This window comes from Oncorhynchus kisutch, linkage group LG17 (assembly GCF_002021735.2).
Source record: "Oncorhynchus kisutch isolate 150728-3 linkage group LG17, Okis_V2, whole genome shotgun sequence".
NCBI classification, from domain to species: domain Eukaryota; kingdom Metazoa; phylum Chordata; class Actinopteri; order Salmoniformes; family Salmonidae; genus Oncorhynchus; species Oncorhynchus kisutch.
In genome coordinates this window covers 28,101,746-28,116,234 of record NC_034190.2, presented here as the reverse complement: position 1 = coordinate 28,116,234, position 14,489 = coordinate 28,101,746, and the positions used below count along the sequence as shown (strand labels likewise).

Here is a 14,489-nt window from a genome sequence, read left to right as displayed (position 1 = left end):
TGGAATAATGTGTCCCTGAACAAAGATAGGGTCAAAATCAAAAGTAACAGTCAGTACCTGGTGTGGCCACCAGCTGCATTAAGTACTGCAGTGCATCTCCTCCTCATGGACTGCACCAGATTTGCCAGTTCTTGCTGTGAGATGTTACCACATTCTTCCACCAAGGCACCACCAAGTTCCTGGACATTTCTGGAGGGAATGGCCCTAGCCCTCAACCTCCAATCCAACAGGTCCCAGACGTCCTCAATGGGATTGAGATCCGAGCTCTTCGCTGGCCATGGCATAACACTGACATTCCTGTCTTGCAGGAAATCACGCAAAGAACAAGCAGTATGGGTCGTGGCATTGTCATGCTGGAGGGTCATGTCAGGATGAGCCTAAAGGAAGGGTACCACATGAGGGAGGAGGATGTATTCCCTGTAATGCACAGCATTGAGATGAACTGCAATGACAACAAGCTCAGACCGATGATGCTGTGACACACCGCCCCAGACCATGACGGATCCTCCACCTCCAAATCGATCCCGCTCCAGAGTACAGGCCTCGGTGTAATGCTCATTCCTTCGACGATAAACGTGAATCTGACCATCACCCCTGGTGAGACAAAACCGCGACTTGTCAGTGAAGACCACTTTTTGCCAGTCCTGTCTGGTCCAGCGACAGCGGGTTTGTGCCCACAGGCGATGTTGTTGCCGGTGATGTCTGGTGAGGACCTGCCTTACAACAGGCCTACAAGCCCTCAGTCCAGCCTCTCTCAGCCTATTGCGGACAGTCTGAGCACTGATGGAGGGATTGTGCATTCCTGGTGTAACTCGGGGCAGTTGTTGTTGCCATCTTGTACCTGTCCTGCAGGTGTGATGTTCAGATGTACCAATCCTGTGCAGATGTTGTTACACATGGTCTGCCACTGCGAGGACGATCAGCTGTCTGTACTGTCTCCCTGTAGCGCTGTCTTAGGCGTCTCACAGTACGGACATTGCAATTTATTGCCCTAGCCACATCTGCAGTCCTTATGCCTACTTGCAGCATGCCTAAGGCACGTTCATGCAGATGAGCAGATGAGCATCTTTCTTTTTGTGTTTTTCAGAGTCAGTAGAAAGGCCTCTTTAGTGTCCTAAATGTTCATAACTTTTACCTTAATTGCCTACCATCTGTAAGCTGTTAGTGTCTTAACGACTGTTCCGCAGGTGCATGTTCATTAATTGTTTATGGTTCATTGAAGAAGCATGAGAAACAGTGTTTAACCCCTTTTACAATGATCTGTGAAGCCATTTAGATTTTTACGAATTATCTTTGAAAGACAGGGTCAAGAAAAAGGGATGTTTCTTTTTTTGCTGAGATTACATACACACACACACACAAAAGTATGTGGACACCCCTTGAAATGATTGGATTTGGCTATTTCAGCCACACTCGTTGCTGACAGGTGTATAAAATCGAGCACACAGCCATGGAATCTCCATAGACAAACATTGACAGTAGAAGCCCGTACTGAAGAGCTCAGTGACTTTCAGTGTGGCCCTTTCAGAGGATGCCACCTTTCCAACAAGTCAGTTTGTCATATTTATGCCCTTCTGGAGTTTCCCCGGTCAACTCTAAGTACTGTTATTGTGAAGTGGAAACGTCTAGGAGCAACAACTGCTCAGCTGCGAAGTGGTAGGCCAAACAAGCTCACAGAACGAGACCACCTAGTGCTGAAGCACATACAGTGCCTTGCGAAAGTATTCGGCCCCCTTGAACTTTGCGACCTTTTGCCACATTTCAGGCTTCAAACATAAAGATATAAAACTGTATTTTTTTGTGAAGAATCAACAACAAGTGGGACACAATCATGAAGTGGAACGACATTTATTGGATATTTCAAACTTTTTTAACAAATTAAAAGCGGAAAAATTGGGCGTGCAAAATTATTCAGCCCCCTTAAGTTAATACTTTGTAGCGCCACCTTTTGCTGCGATTACAGCTGTAAGTCGCTTGGGGTATGTCTCTATCAGTTTTGCACATCGAGAGACTGAATTTTTTTCCCATTCCTCCTTGCAAAACAGCTCGAGCTCAGTGAGGTTGGATGGAGAGCATTTGTGAACAGCAGTTTTCAGTTCTTCCCACAGATTCTCGATTGGATTCAGGTCTGGACTTTGACTTGGCCATTCTAACACCTGGATATGTTTATTTTTGAACCATTCCATTGTAGATTTTGCTTTATGTTTTGGATCATTGTCTTGTTGGAAGACAAATCTCCGTCCCAGTCTCAGGTCTTTTGCAGACTCCATCAGGTTTTCTTCCAGAATGGTCCTGTATTTGGCTCCATCCATCTTCCCATCAATTTTAACCATCTTCCCTGTCCCTGCTGACGAAAAGCAGGCCCAAACCATGATGCTGCCACCACCATGTTTGACAGTGGGGATGGTGTGTTCAGGGTGATGAGCTGTGTTGCTTTTACGCCAAACATAACGTTTTGCATTGTTGCCAAAAAGTTCAATTTTGGTTTCATCTGACCAGAGCACCTTCTTCCACATGTTTGGTGTGTCTCCCAGGTGGCTTGTGGCAAACTTTAAACGACACTTTTTATGGATATCTTTAAGAAATGGCTTTCTTCTTGCCACTCTTCCATAAAGGCCAGATTTGTGCAATATACAACTGATTGTTGTCCTATGGACAGAGTGTCCCACCTCAGCTGTAGATCCCTGCAGTTCATCCAGAGTGATCATGGGCCTCTTGGCTGCATCTCTGATCAGTCTTCTCCTTGTATGAGCTGAAAGTTTAGAGGGACGGCCAGGTCTTGGTAGATTTGCAGGGGTCTGATACTCCTCCCATTTCAATACTATCGCTTGCACAGTGCTCCTTGGGATGTTTAAAGCTTGGGAAATCTTTTTGTATCCAAATCCAGCTTTAAACTTCTTCACAACAGTATCTCGGACCTGCCTGGTGTGTTCCTTGTTCTTTATGATGCTCTCTGCGCTTTTAACGGACCTCTGAGACTATCACAGTGCAGGTGCATTTATACGGAAACTTGATTACACACAGGTGGATTGTATTTATCATCATTAGTCATTTAGGTCAACATTGGATCATTCAGAGATCCTCACTGAACTTCTGGAGAGAGTTTTGCTGCACTGAAAGTAAAAGGGCTGAATAATTTTGCACGCCAATTTTTCAGTTTTTGATTTGTTAAAAAAGTTTGAAACATCCAATAAATGTCGTTCCACTTCATGATTGTGTCCCACTTGTTGTTGATTCTTCACAAAAAATACAGTTTTATATCTTTATGTTTGAAGCCTGAAATGTGGCAAAAGGTCGCAAAGTTCAAGGGGGCCGAATACTTTCGCAAGGCACTGTAACTCCTTAGAAATCGCCTGTCCTCGGTTGTAACACTCACTACAGAGTTCCAAACTGCCTCGAAGCAACATCAGCACAATAATTATTTGTCAGGAGCTTCATGAAATGGGTTTCCATGGCTGAGCCGCCACACACAAGCCTATGATCACCATGCACAATGCCAAGCGTCGGATGGAATGGTGTAAAGCTCGCTGCCATTGGATTCTGGAGCAGTGGAAACTCGTTCTCTGGAGTGATGAATCACCCTTTGACGGGTGCCAGGCGAACGCTACCTGCCCCAATGCATAGTGCCAACCTTAAAGTTTGGTGGAGGAGGAATAATGGTCTGGGGCTGTTTTTCATGGTTCGGGCTAGGCCCCTTAGTTCCAGTGAAGGAAAATCCTAATGCTACACCATACAATGACATTCTAGACGAACTTTGTGGTAACAGTTTGGGGAAGGCCCTTTCCTGTTTCAGCATGACAATTCCCCCATGCAGAAAGCGAGGTCCATATAGAAAAGGTTTGTTGAGATCAGTGTGGAAGAACTTGACTGGCCTCCACAGAGCCCTGACCTCAACCCCATCAAACAACTTTGGGATGAATTGGAATGCCGACCGCGAGCCAAACCTAAATCGCCTAACATCAGTGCCCAACCTCACTAATGCTCTTGTGTCTGAATGGAAGCAAGTCCCCGCAGCATCCCAGAAGAGTGAAGGCTGTTATAGCAGCAAAGGAGGGGACCAACTCCATATTAATACCCATGATTTTGGAATAAGGAGGAGCAGGTGTACACATACACTACATGACCAAAGGTATGTTGGAAAATCACCAGTGTTCAACTTTCGGCTGTCGCAGATGCACCTCCCCCGGTTTCACTCTCCGACCTTCGTCTACAGTCGGCTTCATTACCCTTCCTGCTCTAACCCTAACCCTATTTCTTCTTCTCAGAGTGTATTGGCAGGTCCCAATCACTGCACTATTGTCAGCATAAAACAGTCAAATCATCTCAGGTATCGAGTTAAACTGACCCATCAACGTCGTACAAAAAGAGGGCTTGCAATTTAAACCAATCGCTGCACATTATCCGCATAATATGGTTCAATCAAGCCACACAAACAAACGTTTTCCCTCATCAGCGCATTTTCGCAACAAATTGGCCAAAATCATTGCATATTGCCATGGAAAAATAAAGCATTTTTGCCCTCAAATAGAAAAAAAAGGGACGAATTGGCACTTACCCTACCCCCATCTATGTCCCGGAGCGTGTATAGTCTGAACACATAAAACCAAGGGTGATTAACTGCCACTTGCAGTTAAGGAAAGTTTTCTCAGGAGTCAATTTCATTAGCTGACCTGGATGGAATTATGTGTTTCTTCCTTAACCTATATCAAGTCCCACCCAGTTGACTACTACAAAATAGCGAAAGCCCTAAATCGCATGGCACCTCATGCTAAAACAGGTTTTTGGGCCAAGTGGCTTTGACTTCTATGAGACAAACTGACATGGGAACAACAGGTAGGGCACCTGAAAGGTGTGACATGATGGGAGGAACGGTCTATGTTAGGGTGAAATCATATTGACATCAAACCAAATGGGGCGTCTACACCAACATGTCACAATGATCAGACTTGTGTTTGTTCCAATATAACCTTTCATGAGCTATTTTGATGATAATTGTAGGCTTTAAACGCCTTGATAGAACAAAACCGTTTGTATCCCTGCTCAGGTGTAATCTTATCAACGGTGGGGGTGGGAATCAAGAAACTGGACTACAATGATTACACTTGTAATTAACACCAAAGCCTAGATATTGGTCAGGCATGAATGCTATACAGAACAAAATCACTCTTATGTGGCTTTGCAGTTCAATTCCTAACATAATGCTTTATGTAACTCATAAACAAAAAACAAGCTTGATGATTCACCTGATGACGACATCACTGGAGTCGATGAGGGCTCCGTAGCGGGAGCCCTTAAGGTTCCCAGAGTTCCCCACCACAGCACAGGTCCTACAGCGCTCAGGGCCCGCATCCATGTAAAGGTCAGCATCAGGGATGACCTGGAACAACTTCTCCACCACCTCGCTGAAGTTGGCCGGCTCTTGCTCTGCCTGCAACCACTGGAGAGAGAGGGAGACCTTCAAGCCTTTCAGCTCAGCCTTTAACCATTCGGGCCAGAACAGAGACAGTTGAGGTAGAGACACAGCAGAGACAGGCCAGCCAGCACATAATTATCTGAGAACCATATGTTTCTTAGTGCTTGGTGAGAGAATGATTGTCATATGGTTATTTTGCATACAACCTTCCCATAACGTTTCCTACAGGTTTCCTCATGGTTCTATTTAAAGAAGGTTTTCAAAACATTAGTAACGTTTAAAGAACATTCTAAGGATGTTATTTAAAAACATACTTTCAGTTCTCAGCATTAAAAAAACTTGTTAAAGGGACACATTTGGATTTCGGCAATGAGGCCCTTTATCTACTTCCCCAGAGTCAGATGAACTTAAAGATACCATTTTTATGTCTGAGTGCAGTTTGAAGTAAGTTGCTAAGTAGCATTAGCGCAATTGCTATCTAGCGTTAACACAATGACTGGAAGTCGGCTAATATGCTAGCGATACCCATAGACTTCCAGTCATTGCGCTAATGCGAGTTAGTATTGGCTTTCAAAACAGTTATTTATCCCGGAAAAAGGGAGTGGTTTTGGGAGTAAATCCCAGTAAATCTCAGTAACCGGTTTACCACCATTCAACCCTAGCACACACCAAGACACTTTTTTTTAACAGAGACAGTAGATGGATCAAGACAGTACTCATCAATCCTCACCTCTTATGAAACAAGTTATGAGTAACAGGATGTTACCTTCTAGTTAATATTCCATCTACTCTTACATCTAATTGGTCAAGGTGAATGTGATAACCTCATCTCCATAGAACCCCCTCAGGGCATGTGATACTTCCACCTCCAACGTGTATCTCCGGATTTAATTTAATGGAGTCACGATGGTGGCAGCCACTGGTAATAGCCCCAGGATCAATTCTAATTTACAAGAAAGTGTTCCTAACTGACTTCTAAGAAGGGTGAATGGACTTTTGATGTTTGAATTAAAACGAACAACGGCGTACCATTTGACTGTTAGACGTTGTAACCGGGCTGTTCCTAAGTGATCGGCAGCTCATTCTTCATTGTACGTGACCTTGCTATAGAAAAACCAAGAATAAACTGACAAATTGTGATGCAGGGTTTCACCTCTTATGAAACAAGTTATGAGTAACAGGATGTTACCTTCTAGTTAATATTCCATCTACTCTTACATCTAATTGGTCAAGGTGAATGTGATAACCTCATCTCCATAGAACCCCCTCAGGGCATGTGATACTTCCACCTCCAACGTGTATCTCCGGATTTAATTTAATGGAGTCACGATGGTGGCAGCCACTGGTAATAGCCCCAGGATCAATTCTAATTTACAAGAAAGTGTTCCTAACTGACTTCTAAGAAGGGTGAATGGACTTTTGATGTTTGAATTAAAACGAACAACGGCGTACCATTTGACTGTTAGACGTTGTAACCGGGCTGTTCCTAAGTGATCGGCAGCTCATTCTTCATTGTACGTGACCTTGCTATAGAAAAACCAAGAATAAACTGACAAATTGTGATGCAGGGTTGAGGCAAGAATAATTTAGAGCTCAACATACCATCGGCCTACGCTTTGAACTCAATATGGCCACGGATTAGGTTCAAAAATAGAATATCTCTGGTCTCTGAAATACTGACGTGTAACGTTTTTTTCCCTCAGGTTTATTGGATCTAGACTTCTCTAGTGTTGAATGGTATTCATTAAGTAGTCATTCAGTTCTATCTGGTGGAATCTTAGAAATTAGCCACCTCAAAGTATAGCTGACTAGGAGATGGTATCGTTCATGGGCATTGGTACGTACAGTATCATTAATATTGTCGTCATGGAAACAATGTTTTCTTCCTTGTCCTGATTATCATTAGGAGGGTTAACCTGATGTGACTGAACCAAACTCACCTGTATGGTTATTCACCTGTAAGTCTCAGAACCTGACATCACCTGTACGTGTCATCAGCCAGCAGACTGTTCCTCCAGGTCATCAGAGGGTGGAATAATCCAAACTCTCTAACCCTAGCTTCATGTCCACATCCCGGTTTAACCCTAACCTCAACCCTAGCTTCATGTTCACATCCCGGTTTAACCCTAACCTCAACCCTAGCTTCATGTCCACATCCTGGTTCAGCCCTAACCCTAACTTCATGTCCATATCCTGGTTCAGCACTAACCCTAACTTCATGTCCACATCCTGGTTCAACCCTAACCCTAACTTCATGTCCACATCCTGGTTCAACCCTAACTTCATGTCCACATCCTGGTTCAAACTAACCCTAGCTTCATGTCCACATCCTGGTTCAACCCTAACCCTAGCTTCATGTCCACATCCTGGTTCAACCCTAACCCTAGCTTCATGTCCACATCCTGGTTCAACCCTAACCCTAGCTTCATGTCCATATCCTGGTTCAGCACTAACCCTAACTTCATGTCCACATCCTGGTTCAACCCGAACCCTAACTTCATGTCCACATCCTGGTTCAAACTAACCCTAGCTTCATGTCCACATCCTGGTTCAGCCCTAACCCTAACCCTAGCTTCATGTCCACATCCTGGTTCAAACTAACCCTAGCTTCAGGTCCACATCCTGGTTCAAACTAACCCTAGCTTTATGTCCACATCCTGTTTCAGCCCTAACCCTAGCTTCATGTCTACATCCTGTTTCAGCCCTAACCCTAACCCCTAACTTCAAGTCCACATCCCAATTCAACCCTAACCCTAGCACAACCCCAACCCTAGCTCCATGTCCACATCCTGGTTCAGCCCTAACCCAACTTCATGTACACATCCTGGTTCAAACTAACCCTAGCTTCATGTCCACATCCTGGTTCAGCCCTAACCCTAGCTTCATGTCCACATCCTGGTTCAGCCCTAACCCTAACTTCATGTCCACATCCTGGTTCAACCCTAACCCTAACTTAATGTCCACATCCTGGTTCAAACTAACCCTAGCTTCATGTCCACATCCTGGTTCAACCCTAACCCTAGCTTCATGTCCACATCCTGGTTCAACCCTAACCCTAGCATCATGTCCACATCCTGGTTCAAACTAACCCTAGCTTCTTGTCCACATCCTGGTTCAACCCTAACCCTAGCTTCATGTCCACATCCTGGTTCAACCCTAACCCTAGCATCATGTCCACATCCTGGTTCAAACTAACCCTAGCTTCTTGTCCACATCCTGGTTCAACCCTAACCCTAGCATCATGTCCACATCCTGGTTCAAACTAACCCTAGCTTCTTGTCCACATCCTGGTTCAACCCTAACCCTAGCTTCATGTCCACATCCTGGTTCAACCCTAACCCTAGCATCATGTCCACATCCTGGTTCAAACTAACCCTAGCTTCTTGTCCACATCCTGGTTCAACCCTAACCCAACTTCATGTACACATCCTGGTTCAAACTAACCCTAGCTTCATGTCCACATCCTGGTTCAGCCCTAACCCTAGCTTCATGTCCACATCCTGGTTCAGCCCTAACCCTAACTTCATGTCCACATCCTGGTTCAACCCTAACCCTAACTTCATGTCCACATCCTGGTTCAAACTAACCCTAGCTTCATGTCCACATCCTGGTTCAACCCTAACCCTAGCTTCATGTCCACATCCTGGTTCAACCCTAACCCTAGCATCATGTCCACATCCTGGTTCAAACTAACCCTAGCTTCTTGTCCACATCCTGGTTCAACCCTAACCCTAGCTTCATGTCCACATCCTGGTTCAACCCTAACCCTAGCATCATGTCCACATCCTGGTTCAAACTAACCCTAGCTTCTTGTCCACATCCTGGTTCAACCCTAACCCTAGCTTCAAGTCCACATCCCAATTCAACCCTAACCCTAGCACAGCCCCAACCCTAGCTTCATGTCCACATCCCAGTTCAATCCTAACCCTAGCAGTGGTAACATCTCACCTGCCACCAGCGGTATGTGTCGTCAGTCAGCAGGCTGTTCCTCCTAGACATCAGAGGTTGGACAGACAGGTTGAACCTCTCAGTGAACCAGGGGTCGTCCTCCAGCTCGGTCATACACTGTCGACAGCCACACTGGCCCTTAGAGAAGAAGCTGTCCGACTTGCGGATGGCGTATTTGAAGAAGTACAGAGAGGGATCTCTCAACGTGTAACTGAAGAGGAACGTGGTGAAAGTTACAATGCATGAAAACACAGTAAATGCCCTGATCTTCCTCCACTTCGATAGAGACATGGTGTAGTGGTAGATTAAAAACTTAGTTGTCTGGGAGGTGGAAGGAAGGGAAAAACAGAGAAAAACTTATTGAAAATTCCAATTTCCAAGTGATGTCTGAGAATATTTCCTCCCCTGGAGATTTCGTGGCTCTAACAGGCTGAATGCCGGGTTCCTCTGATGAACAGAAACAGTCCCTGTCTTCCTCATCACAATTACAGGCTCCTCTTCACTCTGTTGGAAAACAACAACATCTCAGAGTAAAAAAGCTGACCAGAATACTAGTTCCTTATATTTTGAAGGGAAAGCCTTGGCATTCTGTAGAAAAAATGTTCGGTCAGACAAAAATCACATAGATGAGGAATCCTTGTGTATGTCCATGACACGTCTGCTGAACAATAACACCGTAGTTAAATGGTGGTCCACAATCCAGGATGGTCCTGTCAGCTTAACGATGGCCGAGTAACTGCATCCAGCTGCTCTTCTGCGGTTGACAGTGTGAGGTCAGTGACTTGTGCGTCTAGCATTCACTGCCTGTCCAGTCAATCATTTCCCTAGACAGCAAACAAACAAGAGACATGAATGTAAAATACAAACACCGCCGAGTAAAGGAATGATCATATGTGATTAAAAAAATTCCCTTCAACAGCTTTCAACTTCCAGTATTCCCAGAACCAACTCTAGCTGTATACTAAAAACAGAAAAGCAGGAAGACCCCCTGGGATCTATTTCTACATGAAAGGACATCAGAGCTCCACCATCCAGCAGAAAGGTCTGGGTTTACTGTTAAATTCACAGAAAACACAGAACATTTCACCGTATTGTTCACATTCAGCCAAGGCAAGTCTATGGCCATTCTCCACTCCGAAAATGCTCTTGTCAAATTATAGGCCAAGGTGATAAAATTAGGATTTAGCACACAAACATACTAACTTCACCTTTTTTCTCTTTACAATCTGTGGCATGTCAGTCTAGCATAGATCTCCAAAAGGACACAAGACACCAGAGGTTGGGGGTGTTTTTTTGATGGTGTCAAGAATGAACAAAAATGCAAGAGAAAGGAACAGACTTGAATGTAACACTTAACTAGTTGTCTTGAATGCAGCTTCCTAGCAATTTAACAAGCAGTAGCTGCTAACTATTGCCAATCAGCCTCAAAGACCGTTTGCAACACTAAACTAGTTGTCTTGAACGTAACTCCTCAAACAAGTTCCAGCTGCTACTAACTGCTAATCAGCCTCAATACCTAGTCTCACTTTCCTTAAGCCCCTAGAGTCGATTGTCGCACTGGTGCAATCTTCTACCCCCAAACCATAAGACTGCAGAACAATTTATCAAATGGCCACCCGGACTATTTACATTGACCCCCCCATTGGTTAAGAGCTTGAAAGTAAGCATTTCACGGTAAGGTGAAACACCTGTTGTATTCGGCGCATGTGACAAATACATTTTGATTTGAATCTAAGTAACATAATAACAAAATCCCCATCAAAATCCGTCAATTTAAGCTAGATATGTCTAGCAGAGCTAGACTGGTGTTTGTCAGACTATGAGACGTCCCCAAAATCAGTCTTCTCACAAAAAAGTCTGTGACGTCCGTACAGGTTGACCTACAAACTATTATGACTTCTCTATGGACACGGAGATGCTCTACAACCCACACAAGTGTCACGGGACTCATCTGAAAGTAACTGGTACAGAAGTATGAAGGTAGTTTTGTGCCAACCCCAAAAAGGGGTTAAATGTGTATATAAAAAAAGGAAACTAATTTCCTGAGCTTTCTTATATCTCCTAGATATAGGGCAGACACTTCAAAATCTTCTTTCTTATGATACATTTTTTGACAAAGTTTTTTGTCATTTATGAATGTGTTGTTCAATGTGTTTCTCTGGGCTATTGTAGTTCAGGCCATATAGTAGTAAAGCCCCCCCCCCCAATGGCTTAGACCTTTAAGAATGAATCACCACTACCATCCTACTTTAATCTGACGAGTCATTCCTCCTGTTTTGTGTCACATCCCTTCTCCCCCCTTTCCCCACCTCCTTTCTCATTTGACTTATGTTGCCTTTACCACACCAGCCTAACTACCACGGCCTGACAGTGATGTCTACCTGAGACTCCAAGCCAGACCCTACTGAGTCAGCCCCTCTGGATCCTTCATCTGCAGCCCTCGACTTCATCCAGTTCATTTTCATTTCCCAACTGAATCCTCATTCTCACATCCATTCCATTTCCTTAATAAATATTCTTAACCCATTTCACGTCTGGTCCTTAAACTCGTGAAATTAGGAATCGACCAGGAAACCCTGGGTCTGCCCTGCAGGGAGAGACGGGGGACCAGTGGTGGTGAAGGGTGTCTGGGTGTCAGGCTGTGTGCGCAACTGGTCAACTGGAGTCAGGTGCAGGAGAGCAGAGATGAGTGAACAGGCACACTGTAATTGGCAGAAGCAAAACAGTCGGACGCAACAGCGTCACAACACTCCAGCCAAAGGCAAAAGCAAATAGCGCACTTAGTCACACAAAATAATGTACAACAATACAATACCACGTGTTCAAAACAATACCCGGATAAAAACAGTCTGACGCATCACACAAATAAACGTAACGAACAATTACACACACAGAGTACAGGTGCATCAAAGTTGGGACCGAGAGACTGAAAAACAGCTTCTATCTCAAGGCCATCAGAATATTAAATAGCCATCACTAGCCGGCCTCCACCCAGTATCCTGCCCTGAACTTAGTCACTGTCACTAGCCAGCTTCCACCCGGTCACTCAACCCTGAACCTTAGAGGCTGCTGTCCTATGTACATAGATATGGAACACTGGTCACTTGACTAATGTTTACATACTAATTTGACTAATTTCGTAGGTTTATACTGTATTCTAGTCAATGCCATCCTATTCAACTGTTGCTGTTCATATACTATTCCAGCCTATGTATTCTATCTACATATGGTCCATAATGTCTATACATCCCATCACATATATACTGTATACTGTGTGTATGTACTATATATTTATAATCCGGACTCTGAAATTGCTCGCCCTTAATATTTCTGTATTTCTTAATTCCATTATTTGACTTTTAGATTTGTTGTGTATTGTTAGATATTACTGCACTGTTGGAGATAGGAACACAACCATTTCGCTACACCCGCAATAACATCTGCTAAACATGTGTATGCGACCAATAACATTTGATTTGACAATCACAGCTGAACTGCAGGCCTCAGCGCATATCCACCTAAGGATTAAACGAGTCTTTGTAGGAAATATGTGTGTGTGTGTGTGTGTGTGTGGTGGGGTTAATGGACACATTAATGTGAGAGGTGGTGTATTAAACTCAGGGAGTCCTTGGAGGCATAAGGCCAGGTACCGTAGATGACAGACTGAACAGACTGTATGCTATAACAGATGGTGGCTGACTGTGTTTGACAATGGTGTGTGTCGTCTAGTTTCCTGACCTTGTCCTGCTGGAGGTTGGCAGTTTTGGATTGATCAAAGTTCCCAAAGCTGAAACAACAGAGCATCTGTGGCCTAAACTTCAGAGCATGAAGGAGGAAGGAAGGGAGGGGAGAGGGAGGAAGGAAGGGAGGGAGGGAGAGCTGGAGGGAGAGAGAGGGGGAGGGAAAGAGACAGCGAGGGGGAGAGAGAGAGAGAGAGAGAGAGAGAGGGGGAGGGGGGGAGGGAGGGAGGGAGGGAGGGAAAGAGACAGAGAGGGGGAGAGAGAGGGGGAGGGAAAGAGACAGAGGGAGAGAGAGAGAGAGAGAGGGGGAGGGAAAGAGGGAGAGAGAGAGAGAGAGAGAGGGAGAGAGAGAGAGAGAGAGGGGGAGGGAAAGAGGGAGAGAGAGAGAGAGAGAGAGGGAGCGAGCGAGCGAGCGAGAGAGAGAGAGAGAGAGAGAGAGAGAGAGAGAGAGGGAGAGGGAGGGAGGGAGAGAGCGAGGGAGAGAGAGAGAGCGAGCGAGAGAGCGAGAGAGAGAGAGAGAGGGAGAGGGAGAGGGAGAGGGAGGGAGCGAGGGAGAGGGAGGGAGCGAGGGAGAGGGAGAGAGAGAGAGAGAGAGAGGGAGAGGGAGGGAGCAAGCGAGGGAGGGAGGGAGGGAGCGAGCGAGGGAGGGAGAGAGAGAGAGAGAGAGAGAGAGAAAGCTGTGAAGGCTGAGGAGTTCTAGAGGTTCTTTCTCTAATCTCAGGCTTATACAAGTCATCAACTTTACAGGATGGAGCAACAGAAAAGTGCTCTGGATTGTGTTTTTTTCTCTCATGCTTCCTGTGAGCAATTTCATGTCTCAAACTTTTGCAGAGATGAGCCCTTGAATCTCTTTTTTATTACTTGTCTGACAGCACATCTGTAGTGTACAAAAAAAGAACCCCCACCAAAACATAAAGCTATTAACCACATTACATACTATGTAGTGAGTTCCCTCACTCATGGAAATGACATTCAGATTTATGAGTTTCTCTTACAGTCATTTACAAGACTTTGATTAGGTTGTTTTTACATCCCATCAAAATGTTACTTTGATAGAAAATTCAAATTTGGTCAGTTTTAGGAATGATAAGCATTTCCCAAAGTTAAAGCTTTTAGACCAAGCAAGATGGCTGCCTCCCAAACATGTTATCTAGGCTTGCATTCCAAATGGCACCCTATTCCTTATTGTGCACCACTATGGGCCCTGGTCAAAAGTAGTGCACTATATCGGGAATATGGTGCCATTTGAGACGCAGCTTAGACACAGGATAAGATGGATGTTTCCGATTAATCTTTGGAAGGGAGGGAAGTAGAGAACACCTCTCATTTTAGAGAGTGTTAGTCAACAGTCTTTTCCGACAGGGAAAAAAAAAATGTTATTTTCATCA

General features: G+C 44.7%; 1 protein-coding gene across 3 annotated transcripts in view; it reads right to left on the bottom strand.

The window, feature by feature from the left end:
- The window catches only part of LOC109907403 (CMP-N-acetylneuraminate-beta-galactosamide-alpha-2,3-sialyltransferase 1-like), a 44,121-nt gene that overhangs the window by 14,332 nt on the left and 15,300 nt on the right, over positions 1-14,489 (bottom strand). For 2 of the 3 annotated variants that reach the window (XM_031793491.1, XM_020505342.2), the window contains 2 exons: positions 9,362-10,185; positions 5,244-5,437 (listed from right to left, as the gene is read on the bottom strand). In XM_031793491.1, coding sequence (XP_031649351.1) covers positions 5,244-5,437; positions 9,362-9,652 — 485 coding nt within the window. In that variant the 5' untranslated portion in view covers positions 9,653-10,185. The remainder of the gene's footprint in view (positions 1-5,243; positions 5,438-9,361; positions 10,186-14,489) is intronic. The other variant, XM_020505343.2, reaches the window with a different exon arrangement.